Source organism: Coptis chinensis, chromosome 1 (genome assembly GCF_015680905.1).
Source record: "Coptis chinensis isolate HL-2020 chromosome 1, ASM1568090v1, whole genome shotgun sequence".
In the NCBI taxonomy this organism is placed as follows: domain Eukaryota; kingdom Viridiplantae; phylum Streptophyta; class Magnoliopsida; order Ranunculales; family Ranunculaceae; genus Coptis; species Coptis chinensis.
Window position 1 is genome coordinate 86289991 of NC_141456.1, and position 14882 is coordinate 86304872.

The 14882-nt window shown below is 38.0% G+C and overlaps 1 protein-coding gene across 7 annotated transcripts; it reads left to right on the forward strand.

Moving 5' to 3' along the window:
* Nucleotides 1-555: 555 nt before the first annotated feature.
* Nucleotides 556-12853, forward strand: LOC147525614 (coiled-coil protein). Of its 7 annotated transcripts, XM_086556944.1 has the most exons (6): nt 556-703; nt 1057-1422; nt 1969-2028; nt 2121-2180; nt 2858-3037; nt 11973-12853. In XM_086556944.1, the coding sequence occupies exons 2-6, from the start codon at nt 1171-1173 to the stop codon at nt 12558-12560; spliced, it is 1140 nt and encodes a 379-aa protein (XP_086413070.1). In that variant the 5' UTR covers nt 556-703; nt 1057-1170; the 3' UTR covers nt 12561-12853. The 7 variants fall into 7 exon arrangements, with proteins under 7 accessions (XP_086413070.1, XP_086413101.1, XP_086413087.1 ...); XM_086556961.1 differs by lacking the exon at nt 556-703 and having other exon boundaries at nt 783-1422; nt 1975-2028; XM_086556935.1 differs by lacking the exon at nt 556-703 and having other exon boundaries at nt 784-1422.
* Nucleotides 12854-14882: the final 2029 nt, after the last annotated feature.

The window sequence follows — 14882 nt, forward strand, 5'->3', positions numbered from 1 at the left end:
GAATTTCCTTATTGCCATGATTTCGTGCCTTTTTACAGCACGAAAAAGGCGGCACTGATTATGGTCTAATTGATAAGTTTAGTATTATGGATTGCAGCCTCAGCAATGGGGTCGCTACTGTGCTAGTTGTCATTGCCAGTTTGCTACACCTATTTTGGCAATAAAAAACTCAATAAAAAAAATGAGAAATACTATGGATCCTAGACAGTAGAAAGCATGCTCTTAAGGCATTCTCAATGCAAGTGACTCTGAGTTGCGGATTTGGCCGGCAAGTTTTTGAGTTATCGTCTATATTTCATGCATTTTCGACATTTGCGACTTTCTAATAACTGTACAGAGTATTCCGTCCCATTTTTTTAAAATAAAATTATCTATCGTTGATATTTTGCGTTTTCAGGATTTTAGATTCGGCCCGGTTTTTAAACTCACTTTTGCATTGAATAGTGTTGGTAGTTTCTCACCAACCAAAGTATGAAATTGTCAGAGTTGCCTCATTGGGTTTGGAAATGCCCGAGTAGTGAAAGTCGGGTTGGGCTTGGTAAGACCTCTGCCCGAGTTATGAGATTTCAAAGGTAATCATGACTAAAATATCGGCAGATAAACATATAATATCCCGGATTTCGACTACTGTCTCGTAGGGATAAGAAGAAAAAGACTAGAGAGGGACAAGAAAGCTGAAAGTCCATTTCTCAATCCATTTCAGGTCTCTCTCTCTCTCTCTGATGTGACCTGTTTGCCTATTTTTACTGCTATTTATCTAGGGTTTATGTGCCATGTCAGCTCTCCCAATTATTTTTTTTAGAAAAATAAAAATAAAGTACAGCAGCCTAATTTTTTTTCCATAAAAGATATTCTGCCACCTTTGCTCTTCCAATGATTTTAACTTCTCCAACACTTGAAAAAAGAATCTTGGTTTATGTAGCGTATTACTTCCCGCTATATATACAATTTTCAGAGCACCCTTATTTGTCGTTGAAGTTACACTTACATACCTGCGTTATATCATAACTATATATACCCAACTTAGGATATCACTTTTAACTTTTGTGTATATAGGATATGGAAAGCTGGGAGGTTTTAGCTTGAACTCTAGTATGCAAATTCGTAGATATTTAATCTAGTAGCTGAACCCGGAGCTTGGGAGGAAAGATACCATACTATTGTGTTGTGATGGACCTGATGGGCTTGTTTCTAGAGATAATGACCAACACCTTGTTCTTGGTTATACAACCTTTCTCACTCTTGAGAGTTGCTTCCATGTATGGTGTGAGAACCATTTGTCTCGTTACTCATATTTGGCTGCACCTTGTGGGAGCAATCATCAACTTTAATTTGGATATATGCTGGAAGGTTATGGTTTGGATACTTGCTTTTGTAACTCTACCCATGCGAATTTTGACTGCACTACAAAGAGAGAGGCTGGTCAGTTTCTCTTCCCCTCCATTGCTTTATTGCTTTCTACTCGTGTCAATTTGCATCACTTCTCTTTTACTGTTTTAATATATGTGCCATCAAATCTTGATTGTTATGTATTATATAAATGTTTGATTGTTCCTCAACACGCTACTTGAGGTTGAGGAGGATGCAACTCATTCTTTATCTAACATCAAATTTTCAAACGTGACCACTTCATTTTGTTAATCTACAAACTTCTCTGAGATAATCTACTTCAATTTAATTATTATACAGCTATGCAGTTTATTCCCCAGCTTCTTGAAGTTATCTATTCAACGCAAACCACTCTTTCATACTATGTCCTGAAGAGAAAGGTTTAGATAACCATTGACATTGCCTGACATACGTCATTTTCCTAAACACTGAAATTATGAAAAGGCACAGACTATCCGATCAAAGGAGATAGAAAGAAAGAAAAAAAAAAAAAAGGTACCAAAAACTGAGAGGTGAAAAATTGAAGCGTAGACTTCTTCTAATGGCTAACAAATTTTTTATTATTGACTGCTTTACAAGTTTCAGAACTCTTCGGAGAATAGAGAAAGAAGGACTCGAATCTACAACAGATTCACATGGGTAATTGCGAAATAAAGAACAGTCTACTATTTACTACTATTTATTTACTTCTATTTTAACATCATGGTTGTAAGTGGGGTATAAATACACAGAGGAGACAGGGAGCCTTAGCGTTTGATAGGCAGCTGAAACTGCAGTACACACACTTCAAAGTAAATTTCTCCCTTTTGGCTTTTCGATGTAGGGGATATATTAGTGAAGAATATAATTTTGATTTGCTATTTTTCATATTTGTAATTATGTGCCGTTCTTAGGCAGTTAAAACTCCTTTCTTCTTGTAGAGATTTTCAGTAAGGTGAGTTAGCCATACTGTGGATCAATTAGGTACATTTAAAGAGAAGAGAAATCCGCCAGCTCACTTCCTATAAAAATTATATAATTTCCTCTTTTTTTCTGTGCTAAACTTTTACTGGACAACCTGAACTTGAAAGGGCTGAGCTAGACCTCAAAATTGACTCCGGCTAGTGTAGTTGAAAACTTTGAACTCGACATCTTTATCAAATTTGGGTCCGGCCTGGTTAAGTAGAGAAAGAATGGTAGGAAAGAGAAGAAAAAGCAAACTCGTGGACGATTTTCCTGCGGTATCTACTATACAATGTTGAAAGTTGAGGATGGGAAACTGTGCACCCTAAAGAAATAAGTTCCACTTGGCTCCCCCCGTTAGCAAATCTATTAAACAAAGATAGGATTTAGAATTGGGAAAATGGGCGAGGAAGAATAATTAGAAGTTGTAATTAAGCTTGTAGTATACTCAATTAGCATTTGCTATGCCATTCACTCCTGAGTCCTGTCACATTATTGATACAAACTTTGTGTCGACATTATGCAGCTAGTAATGCATCTACATGAGATGCAAGTAGAGTTGGAGGATCTTGCATGGGATAAGAAACAATTGGGTGAACAGCTGGAGAGAGCTACTAAAGATTGTAAGATCCTGGGATCAATAATTTCGGAGCTTGAGGAGGAGCATGACGAAGCCATGGCCAAAATTGATCATCTTGAAAATGAGGTAAAACAAAAAGCACGTTTGCACTACATATATATTGTATGTATGCTTACCTGTATATTGCTTATTTTGTAACCCTTTCTAGACACCCAAAATGTACCCACTTGATCAACTCTCATGTGTACCAATGTTTGTTCATTGTTGGAGTATAGGATTCAGACTATTTTCGTGATATGATGTTTGCATAGAGTTGTAGGCTTATATCATCTGTCATTGTCAGGAACTGTATACTGTAATGCAAGGCTCCAATTATCCCATGTGGGAGTAAGCATACATCTTAACATAAGCCATCTATCTAGTTTATAAATGCCTGAATGAGTAGATCAGCCTCACAAAAATCAGCCTTCTATTCATCACCATTCAAGTTTTGTAACGTGTTATGTAATTTTTATTTTACGACAAACAACGAATATTACTATTGGTTGGGCTTGTTAAGGTTTCTTTCCTATGGGTTCACCTTTTTGTTTGAATTGATGTGGACTCCTTCCTATTGGTTGTTTTGTGTACTTAGGGTAACGAAGGACAAAATTTGTGTTGTCTCTACATTGCTTAAAACAAGGATAGACAATTATGTAGCCCTTCAGATACTATTTTAACACATTAGTTCTTGCATTGGATTGCCAAACTGCTTTTATTCTAGCTTTACCCAACTTAGATACTAAATGACCGATTTAATACATGTGTTCATGTTAATCGATCTACCATGTTGCACTGGACTCATGTGTTTAAAGCACGTAAAAATGTGTTGGAGGCATTCAACCATTCTAACATCTTCTCTACGATTGAGTTTGACTGGGAGTGGGATAGGGAAAATGTGTTGATCATTTAACATTTCTTGCTACATCCTAGTGTTGTAACTAGTCTTCCACGTTCTTGGAGTGTTTTTGTGTTGATGGCTCTGTTGTGTATGGTTTCCACCTATTTTTCAAAACTTATTCTTATTTGAAATTTAAAATTGACTCCAGTATATATTACTAATGAAGAAGAAAGTTTGGGGAGAAAAGAGAGTATGACTTTGATATATTTCAGCCTTCTCTCACACAGTCACACATCTTTATATAGGAAAATATTAGGGTTTACATCATAAAACATAAAAAATTCAGGTCATGGGGACCCCTTCATTTAAAAGTATTATTGCGTAATTAGAACATAGAAACCTATTGACAAGAACGCTTATGTGCTTCAAGGCAGCAACATGACTGTTTTGTAACCTATGTTACATGGACATGCCATATTGTATTTAAAAATACTCCGTGTCTGATGCGTATTTATGTGTCACATTGAATGTGATATATTTCAATTTTTGATATTTCGCCGTGTTAGACACTTTGTATCTGTGTCAATGTAACTTAGGTTATAACATTATATGTAATCTTTATCGTGTAATATGCACATGATATTAATAGAATTAGAAAAAATTTATGATAAAGTGCCTAGATATATAATTTGGTGGCATTACAAAGAAAACAAACACCTTGCTGATAATAAAAGTTATCTCCGATATGTATGCGAATGCTAAGAGCATCCCTAATGGTTGTGTCAAATGTCATTAACACAACCATTTTATAGGTGTGCCCCAATGGTTGTGTCTAATGCTGAAAATCTATGTTATTTGTCATTTTGATATATGGCTAAATTTGGCCAGAAAAATAACCGATGACTTCGTTTTAGTTTTAGCAACCATGAGGCAAGTCCTTTGCCGCTGTGATGCACAGATACTCCTAAAATGTCATTGCACCCGTATCGGTCGGGTACGATACCGATACGGGTACTTGATACTTCTAGGGTACTGGAATCCCCTAAATAGACCTGATCCGATAGTTCTACTCTCCATTGAAATGTAAATTGTTCTTGAGGCTTTAAGCTGTATTGACTTTGACACGTGTTATACTAGTTTTTCACATGTTCCTGACTAACTTTATTCGAAGAACTACTAACATAATGGTATATACTGAGGAGTGTTCCTCTTTTGTTTGCTAGAACCTATGATGAATTAAGAGATAGGATGGTAGAAAAATGATAGAAGGCTTATAGAGGAACCTTTTACCTCAGTGCAACTCAAGAGTTGAACAATTAAGATACGTGATAAGTCATGTCTTATTCCATATTCACTACACCTTATATAGGTGTTTGATTACAATGGACTCTACCAAGAAAATAGGAAAGAGTTACAACTACTTACTCAACCTACTTGCTACTATCTCCTACTATCCAGGAGAAGACTAGTTCTTTCCTACTTATTAGCAACTAAACCCAGACTTATTCAATTAGCACGTAACAATTCCTCCCCCCTTAAAAAAGGGCCTTGTCTCCAAGGCCATGTTCTGGAAATTGGACCTTCATCAATTCCAGATCCTCCCATGTTGCTTCTGCTGGTGATAACCCTTGCCAATGAATAAGAACTTGCTCTTTCCTTTTTCGTAGTCGACGATCAAGAATGGCTTGAGGCCTAGGATACAGCGATTCATCGTCATCTCTTGTAATGGGCAACTCAGTCTGAACTTGAATCTTGTCACCAACCTGTTTCTTCAACAAAGAGACATGAAATACTGGATGAATGCGAGAATCCTTTGGCAAGGCCAATTTATAGGCTACGACACCTATTTTCTTAAGAACTTGAAATGGCTCATAAAACTTAGGAGATAACTTAAAGTTTTTTCTCATCGAAAGAGATATTTGACGATAAGGTTGAAGCCTCAAATAAACCCAATCTCCTTCTGTGAATTCTCTCTCTGTATGGTGGCGATCATATATCTTCTTCATTCTTGATTGCGTCCTTAATATTGGTCGTTAAGTCTTTAAGAATCTGATCACGGTCCATCAATTCTTTTTCCACAGCTTCAACTTTAGCTAAACCTGGAATATAGGACAGCAAGGTAGGAGGTGGCCGACCATAAACAACTTGAAAAGGAGTTGTTTTAATAGCTGAATGCCAACTGGTGTTGTAGCAATATTCAGCCCATGCTAACCATTTAAACCAGTCCTTAGGCTGCGAACTGGTGAAACAACGCAAATACATCTCCACAGTGCGATTTACAACTTCACTTTGACCGTCGGTTTGAGGATGGTAAGCTGAGCTGTAGTTGAAGTTGGTACTGTTCACTTTGAATAACTCTGACCAAAAAATGCTTGCGAAAGTCGGATCTCGATCACAGACAATTGTCCTTGGCATGCTATGCAATCGGAAGATATTATCAAAGAAGATTTTCGCTACTCCGATGTCTGTATAAGGGTGTGATAATGGAATGAAATGTGCATATTTAGAGAGCCTATCGACAATCACAAAAATTGTAGTTTTGCCCTTGGATATAGGAAGACCATCAATAAAGTCCATAGAAATATCTTCCCATACCTTGTTAGGAATTGGAAGTGGCTGTAACAAACCCGAAGGCGCCAGATGTTCGGATTTATGCCTTTGACACACATCACAAGCAGCAACAAATTCGCGAATTCGTCTTCGCATTCTTGTCCAATAGAAGTTTTCTCTGATTCTTTGAAGAGTTTTCTGATAGCCTTCATGAGTGCTATTGTGAAATTGGCCCATAATAGCTTTGATTAGAGAAGAACCTTCTGCTAGATAAATTCTTTCCTTGAAAAAAATTACTGTCTTTGAACGACCATGGTCCTACTGCTTCACCATCATTTATACGCTGAATCACACGTTGCAAGTCTAGATTGTGTTGCACCTCTTCCTTGATAGCCTCCACCCAATCAGGAATCGGCTGGCTAATGATTGCAAGCTCCCCCTTTTCATGTTCAACAGGCTGGATGGATTCTTTCCTTGAAAGAACGTCAGCGACAATGTTCTCCTTACCCTTTTTGTACTCAATAACAAAGTCAAATCCCATCAACTTATAGAGCCACCTTTGTTGTGCTGTAGTAGTAATTTTTTGATTCCACAAGTACTTCAAACTGTGATGATCAGTCCGCACCAAGAATTGCCGTCCTAGTAAGTACGGACGCCATTTTTGCACGGCCAACACTAAGGCTAGCATCTCCTTTTCATAAGTGGACAACAACAAGTTCCTTCCCCGTAATGCATGACTGTAAAAAGCGATAGGCCTTTCTTGCATTAGGACAGCTCCCACACCCGAGCCACTAGCATCACATTCAACGGTAAATTGCTTTGAGAAATCAGGTAAAGCTAATACGGAAGCTTTCGTCATAGCTTCTTTCAACTGCTCAAATGATCTTTCAGCTTCATGTGTCCAAACAAATGAATCCTTCTTCAACATTTTAGTGAGTGGAGCAGCTATCTTGCCGAAGCTTTGGATAAACTTTCGGTAATAGCCTGTCAACCCCAAGAAACCTCTCAATGCTTTCAATGTTTTCGGTTTGGGCCAGCTTATCATCACTTCAATTTTGTCGGGATCAACAGCAACACCTGTGTCTGAAATTACATGGCCAAGGTATTGCACCTTGTTTTGGCCAAACTGACATTTTTCTTGCTTAAGATACAATTGATTAGATTCTAAAATAGAAAAGACAATTTCTAAATGATGCATATGTTCAGCCCATGTTTTGCTGTAAATGAGAATGTCATCAAAGAAAACCAGAACAAACTTTCTTAGATAATCCTTGAATACCTCGTTCATAAGCGCCTGAAAAGATGAAGGTGCATTGGTGAGACCGAAAGGCATGACCAAGAATTCATAGTGACCATGATGTGTTCGGAAAGCCGTTTTCTCTATGTCGTGAGGATGGACACGAATTTGATAATAACCGGAACGAAGATCTAACTTTGTAAAGAATTTTGCGCCATTCAGTTCGTCCAACAGCTCATCGATCACTGGAATTGGAAACTTGTCCTTGATTGTAATACTATTCAAAGCTCGGTAATCAACACACAGTCGCCATGAACCGTCATGTTTCTTCACTAAGATAACAGGAGAAGAATAAGGACTATTGCTTGGTCGAATCACACCAGAAGATAACAGTTCTGCCACCATCTTTTCGATTTCAGTTTTCTGAAAATGAGGATAGCGATATGGCTTCACCGAGACTGGTCCTTGACTGGGCAACAATGGAATTTTGTGATCCTGCAGACGTCGAGGAGGAAGGCTAGTAGGTGCTACCAACACCCCTTTATATCGATGTAGAAGCTTCTCCACTTGTGAGGGTACACAAGAATTAATAGCATTTGTTTGAGACACCCTTAAGGAATACAAGTGTAGCATGCCTCCCCTGCTCTTCCTCACAGCTTGTATAAATTGAAGGTTACCAACAACTTTGTTTTCTGGAACAGATAAGCCCTGTAGTGCCACTTCCTTACCTTCTACCTTAAACTTCATTCTAAGTTTAGAGAAATCCCATTCAATAGGTCCTAGAGTACTTAACCACTGAGTACCTAAGACAACATCATAACTTTCCAGTGGAATCATATAAAAATCAACAAATATCAGAACACCCTGTAGATTCAGTTGAGTGTGAGCACACTTACCCGAACTACTTAACCTTTCACCTGAAGCTACCATCACTTCGAGTTTGGTAGATGAAGTTGGTTGCAATGCCGCTTTCTTTGCCATTCGTGCACACACAAAATTGTGTGTACTTCCTGAATCGATGAGAACCGTGACTGGTTTGTGTCCCAACCTTCCCCTAACTCGCATTGTATCAGGTGCACGAGTTCCCGCAATCGCATGTAATGATATTTCTGGAGGTGGATCATCGGTACCCCCATCCATTTCCATTTCCACATCATCATCGCTATCGTCTTGGCTGACCTGAATTGAGAACAATTTCTTGCAGCGGTGACCGGGAACAAATTTCTCGTTACAGCGAAAGCAAAGCCCCTTTCTTCTCCTGTCATTCATTTCCTCAACAGTCAACCTTTTAATTGGTGTTGCGGATGAATTAGTGGTGACAGCACTGCGAACTTCAGAGCTGACTTTTGAAGTTGCTGGAGGCGGCTTTTGGTGAGAGATATCTCTGGCTTCATAAAGGCGAGCCAACCCAATAGCTATAAAGAGAGTGGAGGGTCTGTTGGCTTGTACATCAGTTCGAATAGAATCCCGTAAACCACTAACAAAACAACTCACCTGTCGTTCTTGTGGTAAAGAGCCTGCCTTGGCTAGTAGTCTCTCAAAACTTGCTTGATACTCTTGTACGGTTCCTATTTGCTGCAACTTGGTAAGTTGTCCAAAGAAATCCATAAACTTGTTCGGAGAATATCGAGAACCGATTCCTTCCTTAAAGTCTTCCCAAGAGACATTACCCATCTCTTCTTGCAACAACTGGGACCATACTTGGGCATCACCCTCAAGATGGAATGAGGCTAAGGGAACACGATCAGCAAGTGGCGTATGATGAAGTTCAAAGAATTTTCCCACCCTGCACAACCAAACTATTGGATCTCCTTCTCCATTGAAGCGAGGAAAATCAATCTTCACTTGTTTTGGCACAATGGAACTGCTTGAAGTGGTGTGTTGTGAACCACGTTCCAACATTTTATCTCCACCATTTTGAATTTTGTTAGCGGAAGTTTCAGCATCATCGGTGTTGGAGTGAGCTAGTGCTATTTGTTGTACTTGAGTGTGGAGTTTCTCTAACAAATCAGTGATAGACTTCATTTGCGTTTCCATGCTCTCCACTCTTGTCTCCATTCCAAGGCTCTGATACCAAGCTGGTATATACTGAGGAGTGTTCCTCTTTTGTTTGCTAGAACCTATGATGAATTAAGAGATAGGATGGTAGAAAAATGATAGAAGGCTTATAGAGGAACCTTTTACCTCAGTACAACTCAAGAGTTGAACAATTAAGATACGTGATAAGTCATGTCTTATTCCATATTCACTACACCTTATATAGGTGTTTGATTACAACAGACTCTACCAAGAAAATAGGAAAGAGTTACAACTACTTACTCAACCTACTTGCTACTATCTCCTACTATCCAGGAGAAGACTAGTTCTTTCCTACTTATTAGCAACTAAACCCAGACTTATTCAATTAGCACATAACACATAATTTTGTAGAATACACATTTTAAAATATTCATATTAATTAGCCATACTCATATGCTGTACCGCCGTATCGTACTCCGTGTCGGTGTCGCCATATCTTTACCCGTATCCGTGCATCATAGCTTTGCCGCATGGTGACCTTTTATGATATAATTTTATGGCTCTTGAAAGAAATATAGACGTTTAAAATATGACTGTTGGTAGGTTCTAGGACACCATGCGGTAAAGACCAGCTGTATGGCATGTGACTTACCCACGTGACTTGCCACATAATTGGTAAAAGTGACCAAAACCCAACTTTTACTGCTTGGGCTGTGGTTTTTTATGGTGATTTATTGGATTATAATTTGTTATGACTTGCCTAGGTGGAAAGTCATATATAACCTAACAATTTGGGATGCTCTAAGCCCTTACCTTTTTGCGGTTGTTATGGATGAAATAACAAAAGAGCTTCAAGGAGAAATCCCATGTTGCATGTTGTTCACTGATGATATTATTTCAGTGAACACGTATGAAGAAAACATACAACTAAAACTAGAAATTTGGAGAAACACACTATAAGCAAAATGTTTAGAAATCAGTTGGACCAAACCTGAGTATATGAAATGTAATTTTAGTAAAGAGACAACTACGGATAATAATGTGATGATCTCACTCCAAAACCAGAGGATTACTCAAATGAACCTCTTCGCTATTTGGGATCGGTAATTCAAGAGAATGGAGGGATATTGATATAGTTAGTGGATTTGGAACAAGAGTCGAAATGGAGACAAGCGAGTGGTGAATTATGCATTAAGAGAATAAAAAATAAGCTAAAAGGCAAATTTTAGAGAACGGTTGTTAGACTTGATAGTTGATACATTGTATGGTGCCGAGTGTTGCGGGATAAAGAAGAAACAAGAATAACGCTTACATGTTGCCGACATGAGAATGCTAAGATGGATATCGGAATAACTAGAAAAGATCGAGGTACTAATGAAAGTGCATGAGAAAAGTTAGGGTGGCGTCTATTTGTGAGAAAGTTAGAGGTGCAGACTTAGATGGTATCGACATGTACAACAGAGACCTTTTGATGCACCAGTGAATAAAGGTAGTGACAAAGAGGTAGATTTAAATTAAAGTGGGATGAGGTGATTAGCCATGACTTTCTTTTAAAAATAAATAACAAGTCATATGGTTTGCAATAGAAAAGACAGGAAAATGAGAATTCATGTGGCCGCAATGATGATGATGATGTTTATGTAAGAAAGTTTATAGGAAGCAACATTATTTGTAATCTTTAAGTAAGTAATAAAATATTGAACTCTATCTGTCTCTCTTCCACAAGCGTTCCTTCAAATTGCCTATGGGTCTAATGGTTTGAGGGCCATGGCTTTTATGCACAGTTGACATCATGCGGGTGATATCAAGTGCTTATAGGTTTTTTCCAAATTGGCCTTGTTAGAGTTCAAAGGGAATTTAAGGACTGCGACAAATCTAGTGCTTTTAGGATGTTAGTTTTGTTCTTATATATGGATGTGCGAAACAAGGCCAATTAAGGCCTCTCTTCTTCTAGACGATAACTAATATATAATTTGACTGACCCAAAATATTACAGCTTGGATAGATCAAACTACTGCTTACTTTCTGATTATTAACAAATGCATTTTTTTTTTATGGTGATTAACAAATGCATTAGTTGTATGCACAAGTGTACATTAAATACATGGGAGCTGTATTGATCAACCAAGTCACCAGGGGATGCCTTTTATACTTTATTTTTCAGTGCCTAATCATGTCGGTGGCCGGTTAGACCGTCATTAATCTTTATATATCTTCACTCTAATTCTCTTGTAAGTTGTAATTTTGAGAATGACACATACATCACTTTGGGAAATGTTAGAAACGGCCTATGACTCTTTCAGTATTCATTGTAGATCTTTTGTTTATCATGCTTTCAAATTTGAATGCTTTTTAAATGGTGCATTCATGTGCAGTTGCAGCATCTGAAGGATGAGTATATCTGTGAAAATGTCATTGACGATAACAAGAATGATCTCTTTGTAACTGAATATGATACTTCATCATTGAGAAGTGAGGACGTCTTCCAAGACCTCCTTATGCATAGAAAGGAAGGGGAAAGTAATTCACAACCTCATGGTCTGTTGAAAACAGGAAGTGGAGTTCTCCACCCAATTTCCCCAGGGATCATCCCTAGAAGTTTACCAAGGGATGAGGCGCTCGACAAACGCTGGGGTGTAGCTCTCTCACAAAGCTTTTTCAGCACAACTCTTTCTCTTTTGGTAGGTATTATCATCTGGCAGGCTCAAGATGCTTGCATGCCACTTGTGGTAGCACTCTTCATTGTCGTCGGCATGTCTTTGAGAAGCGTGGTTCAGTTCTTTTACACCATAGAGAACAGGCCTGCATCTGATACAGTTGCGCTACTGAGCGTCAACTGGTTCGTCCTTGGCACTTTGACCTATCCAACCCTACCAAAAGTTGCTCGTGTTTTTGTGCCCCTGGTTCTCAGCCTAGCTGACAAAATGGTTTACTGGTTTGGCCTTTCATCTTTTTGTGGTTAGGCGTACCACTGTACCATACTTGTTCCTACTGTGTTGTATGTATTTTTGTATTTTTCTTTGCTCTTAACAGAAAAGGGATGCGGCCAGTGGGCAAGAGTCTGTAGACTTTTCTTGGAGGGGGTGTATTGGGGTTTGATGTTCGTATGACCATGGAAGTGTAAACTTACGATAAAAGATGTAATATAATTGTAAATCTACTGATGTAAATATGTAGGGTTGTATACTTGTAAATTAACTGTTTTCTACAACTCATCGCATGGGAGCTATGTTTATCTTACTTCCACGATTCGTTTTATTGGGTCTAAAGTGAAAGAAAGTCTGTTATTTTAATTTCCTTTAAGCTAACAATCAAGGGACTTCAGTGATCACACTCTTAGGGGGGATGTAACTTTAGCAATTTAGTGCTACAGTTAGCCACTTAGCCATACTAAATTTTTTGGGATTGGGCCTCAATTCGGTGCAAATGTACTAAAAATTAAAAACCGGGAAAACCATACCTACTCAAAATATCAAATATTGTGGAGGGTGTGATTCTGTATCTATACTAAATCCTAAACTCTCAAATATTATGGTGGAATGTTGTTATGCCTTGCAGAGTTCTAGGAAGTATGTAAAATTTTGAATATAAGATAAAAATACATATAAAGAAAGTCTGTGAGAACCTAACAAAAACCGCATGAGTGCATGACTTGCCTTTTTTACCACTTAATCGTTTTAAATTTTATTAAACAATCAATATGGGAATTTTTTGTTTTAATGTAAATTTTTATGCAGATAGTAAGATATAGGAGTAAAGCAATTTTAATGTAAGTTCATTATTGCCTTAAAAAGGACTATGAATGTCAACACATAAGTTTTTCCATGCACGTTCTACAAAACGTGGATTATTGATGATTTGAGAACACTTTGATTGGCGAAGCACCTGGATAAGTTTCAAACTGACCAATCCTCTCCTAACATCAAGACCATGGAAGATGTACACATAACAAACACATGCATATAGCCTAACAAAAGTAAATATTACATTTCCAGTATCCTCATTTACACGACGTTGTTAAGTGAATTTCAAAGAAGGATTCGCTCCCTCTCACAAAGGCGGTAAAACCTTTGGGTGATGATACCAGAAGTCTGGGACTCGAACCAGTCAGCATCAAAGAGTTACTGATCTCATTTAAAACAGGCTTGTCAATCATTTAAAAAAAAAAAAAAAAAAAAAAAAAAAAAAAACTAACTAACTACTAAAAAAGTTCAAAATAGTGGAGCTGGTATTTTGCCTCCCTATAAATATGCTTAATCTGCAGCCCTTTGTAATGTAATATCAACTGCATTCTTCTCCCAGTGCCACGCCAGATTTAAGTCCTTCGCTTAGGGCATCTCTAATGGGGGGTGTAAACCGTATAGAGTGGAAATTTTACACTCCAAATATCAAAAAACTCCCTCCAATGGGAGTGCTATACCGTAGGTAATAGTGTATTAGCTAATAAAGAGGGTGGAGAATTCCCTCTCTCGCTATTAGTTAATAAAAAACTCGGGCAACACTCGAACTGACGTCTGAGTGAAATAATTTTCGAACGTCACTTGGAATAACGTCCCTTTCTAATTCTAAAGTAATTTTTTAACTCGGACGTCACTTCAAATTAAAGAGGGACGTCACTTGGAGTGACGTCCGAGTTTAAAATCTAGTTTTTTTTACACTTTTCCATTGGAGAGTATAAAGTGTGGATATTTATAAACTATACAATACTATACAATTAGAGGTGTAAAATCCTAATGGCACCTACGTGGAGCCTAGGTGGAGATGTAATTTTACACCCCCCATTGGAGATGCCCTTATGATATCAGCCCGATTCTCAACGCTGACTAGTTAGTGCAATCCTTCGCTTATGGCTATCAGCCCGATTCTCAACACTGACTAGTTAGTGCAATGAGCTGTCAAACAACACAGTGCGTGTCCATCAAGAAACCTGAGCAATTTCATCAATTCTGATTTATACTGTTGAACAATCTGGGCTTTCAATGAGCACAAAACACGTATTATCATCTTATACTGCATTCTAATAACAACCCTCTTGGCTAAATACCAGTTGCTTCTTTACATAATGCTCAACCCATTCTATCTACTTGTACTCAATTGCCTGTCAAAAGGACTGGAAAGCCAATCACTCAAAATCAGCAAAGCAGTAATCAGTGGAACCAAAATTAATGCCAAATGTTATGACACTTCTAGCTATTGCCGTCATTCCTTCAACACTATCATTTCTGTAGGGTCTGACCTGCAAAAAGAAAATTGCAACAACATTATGACCAATAGATCATATGCAA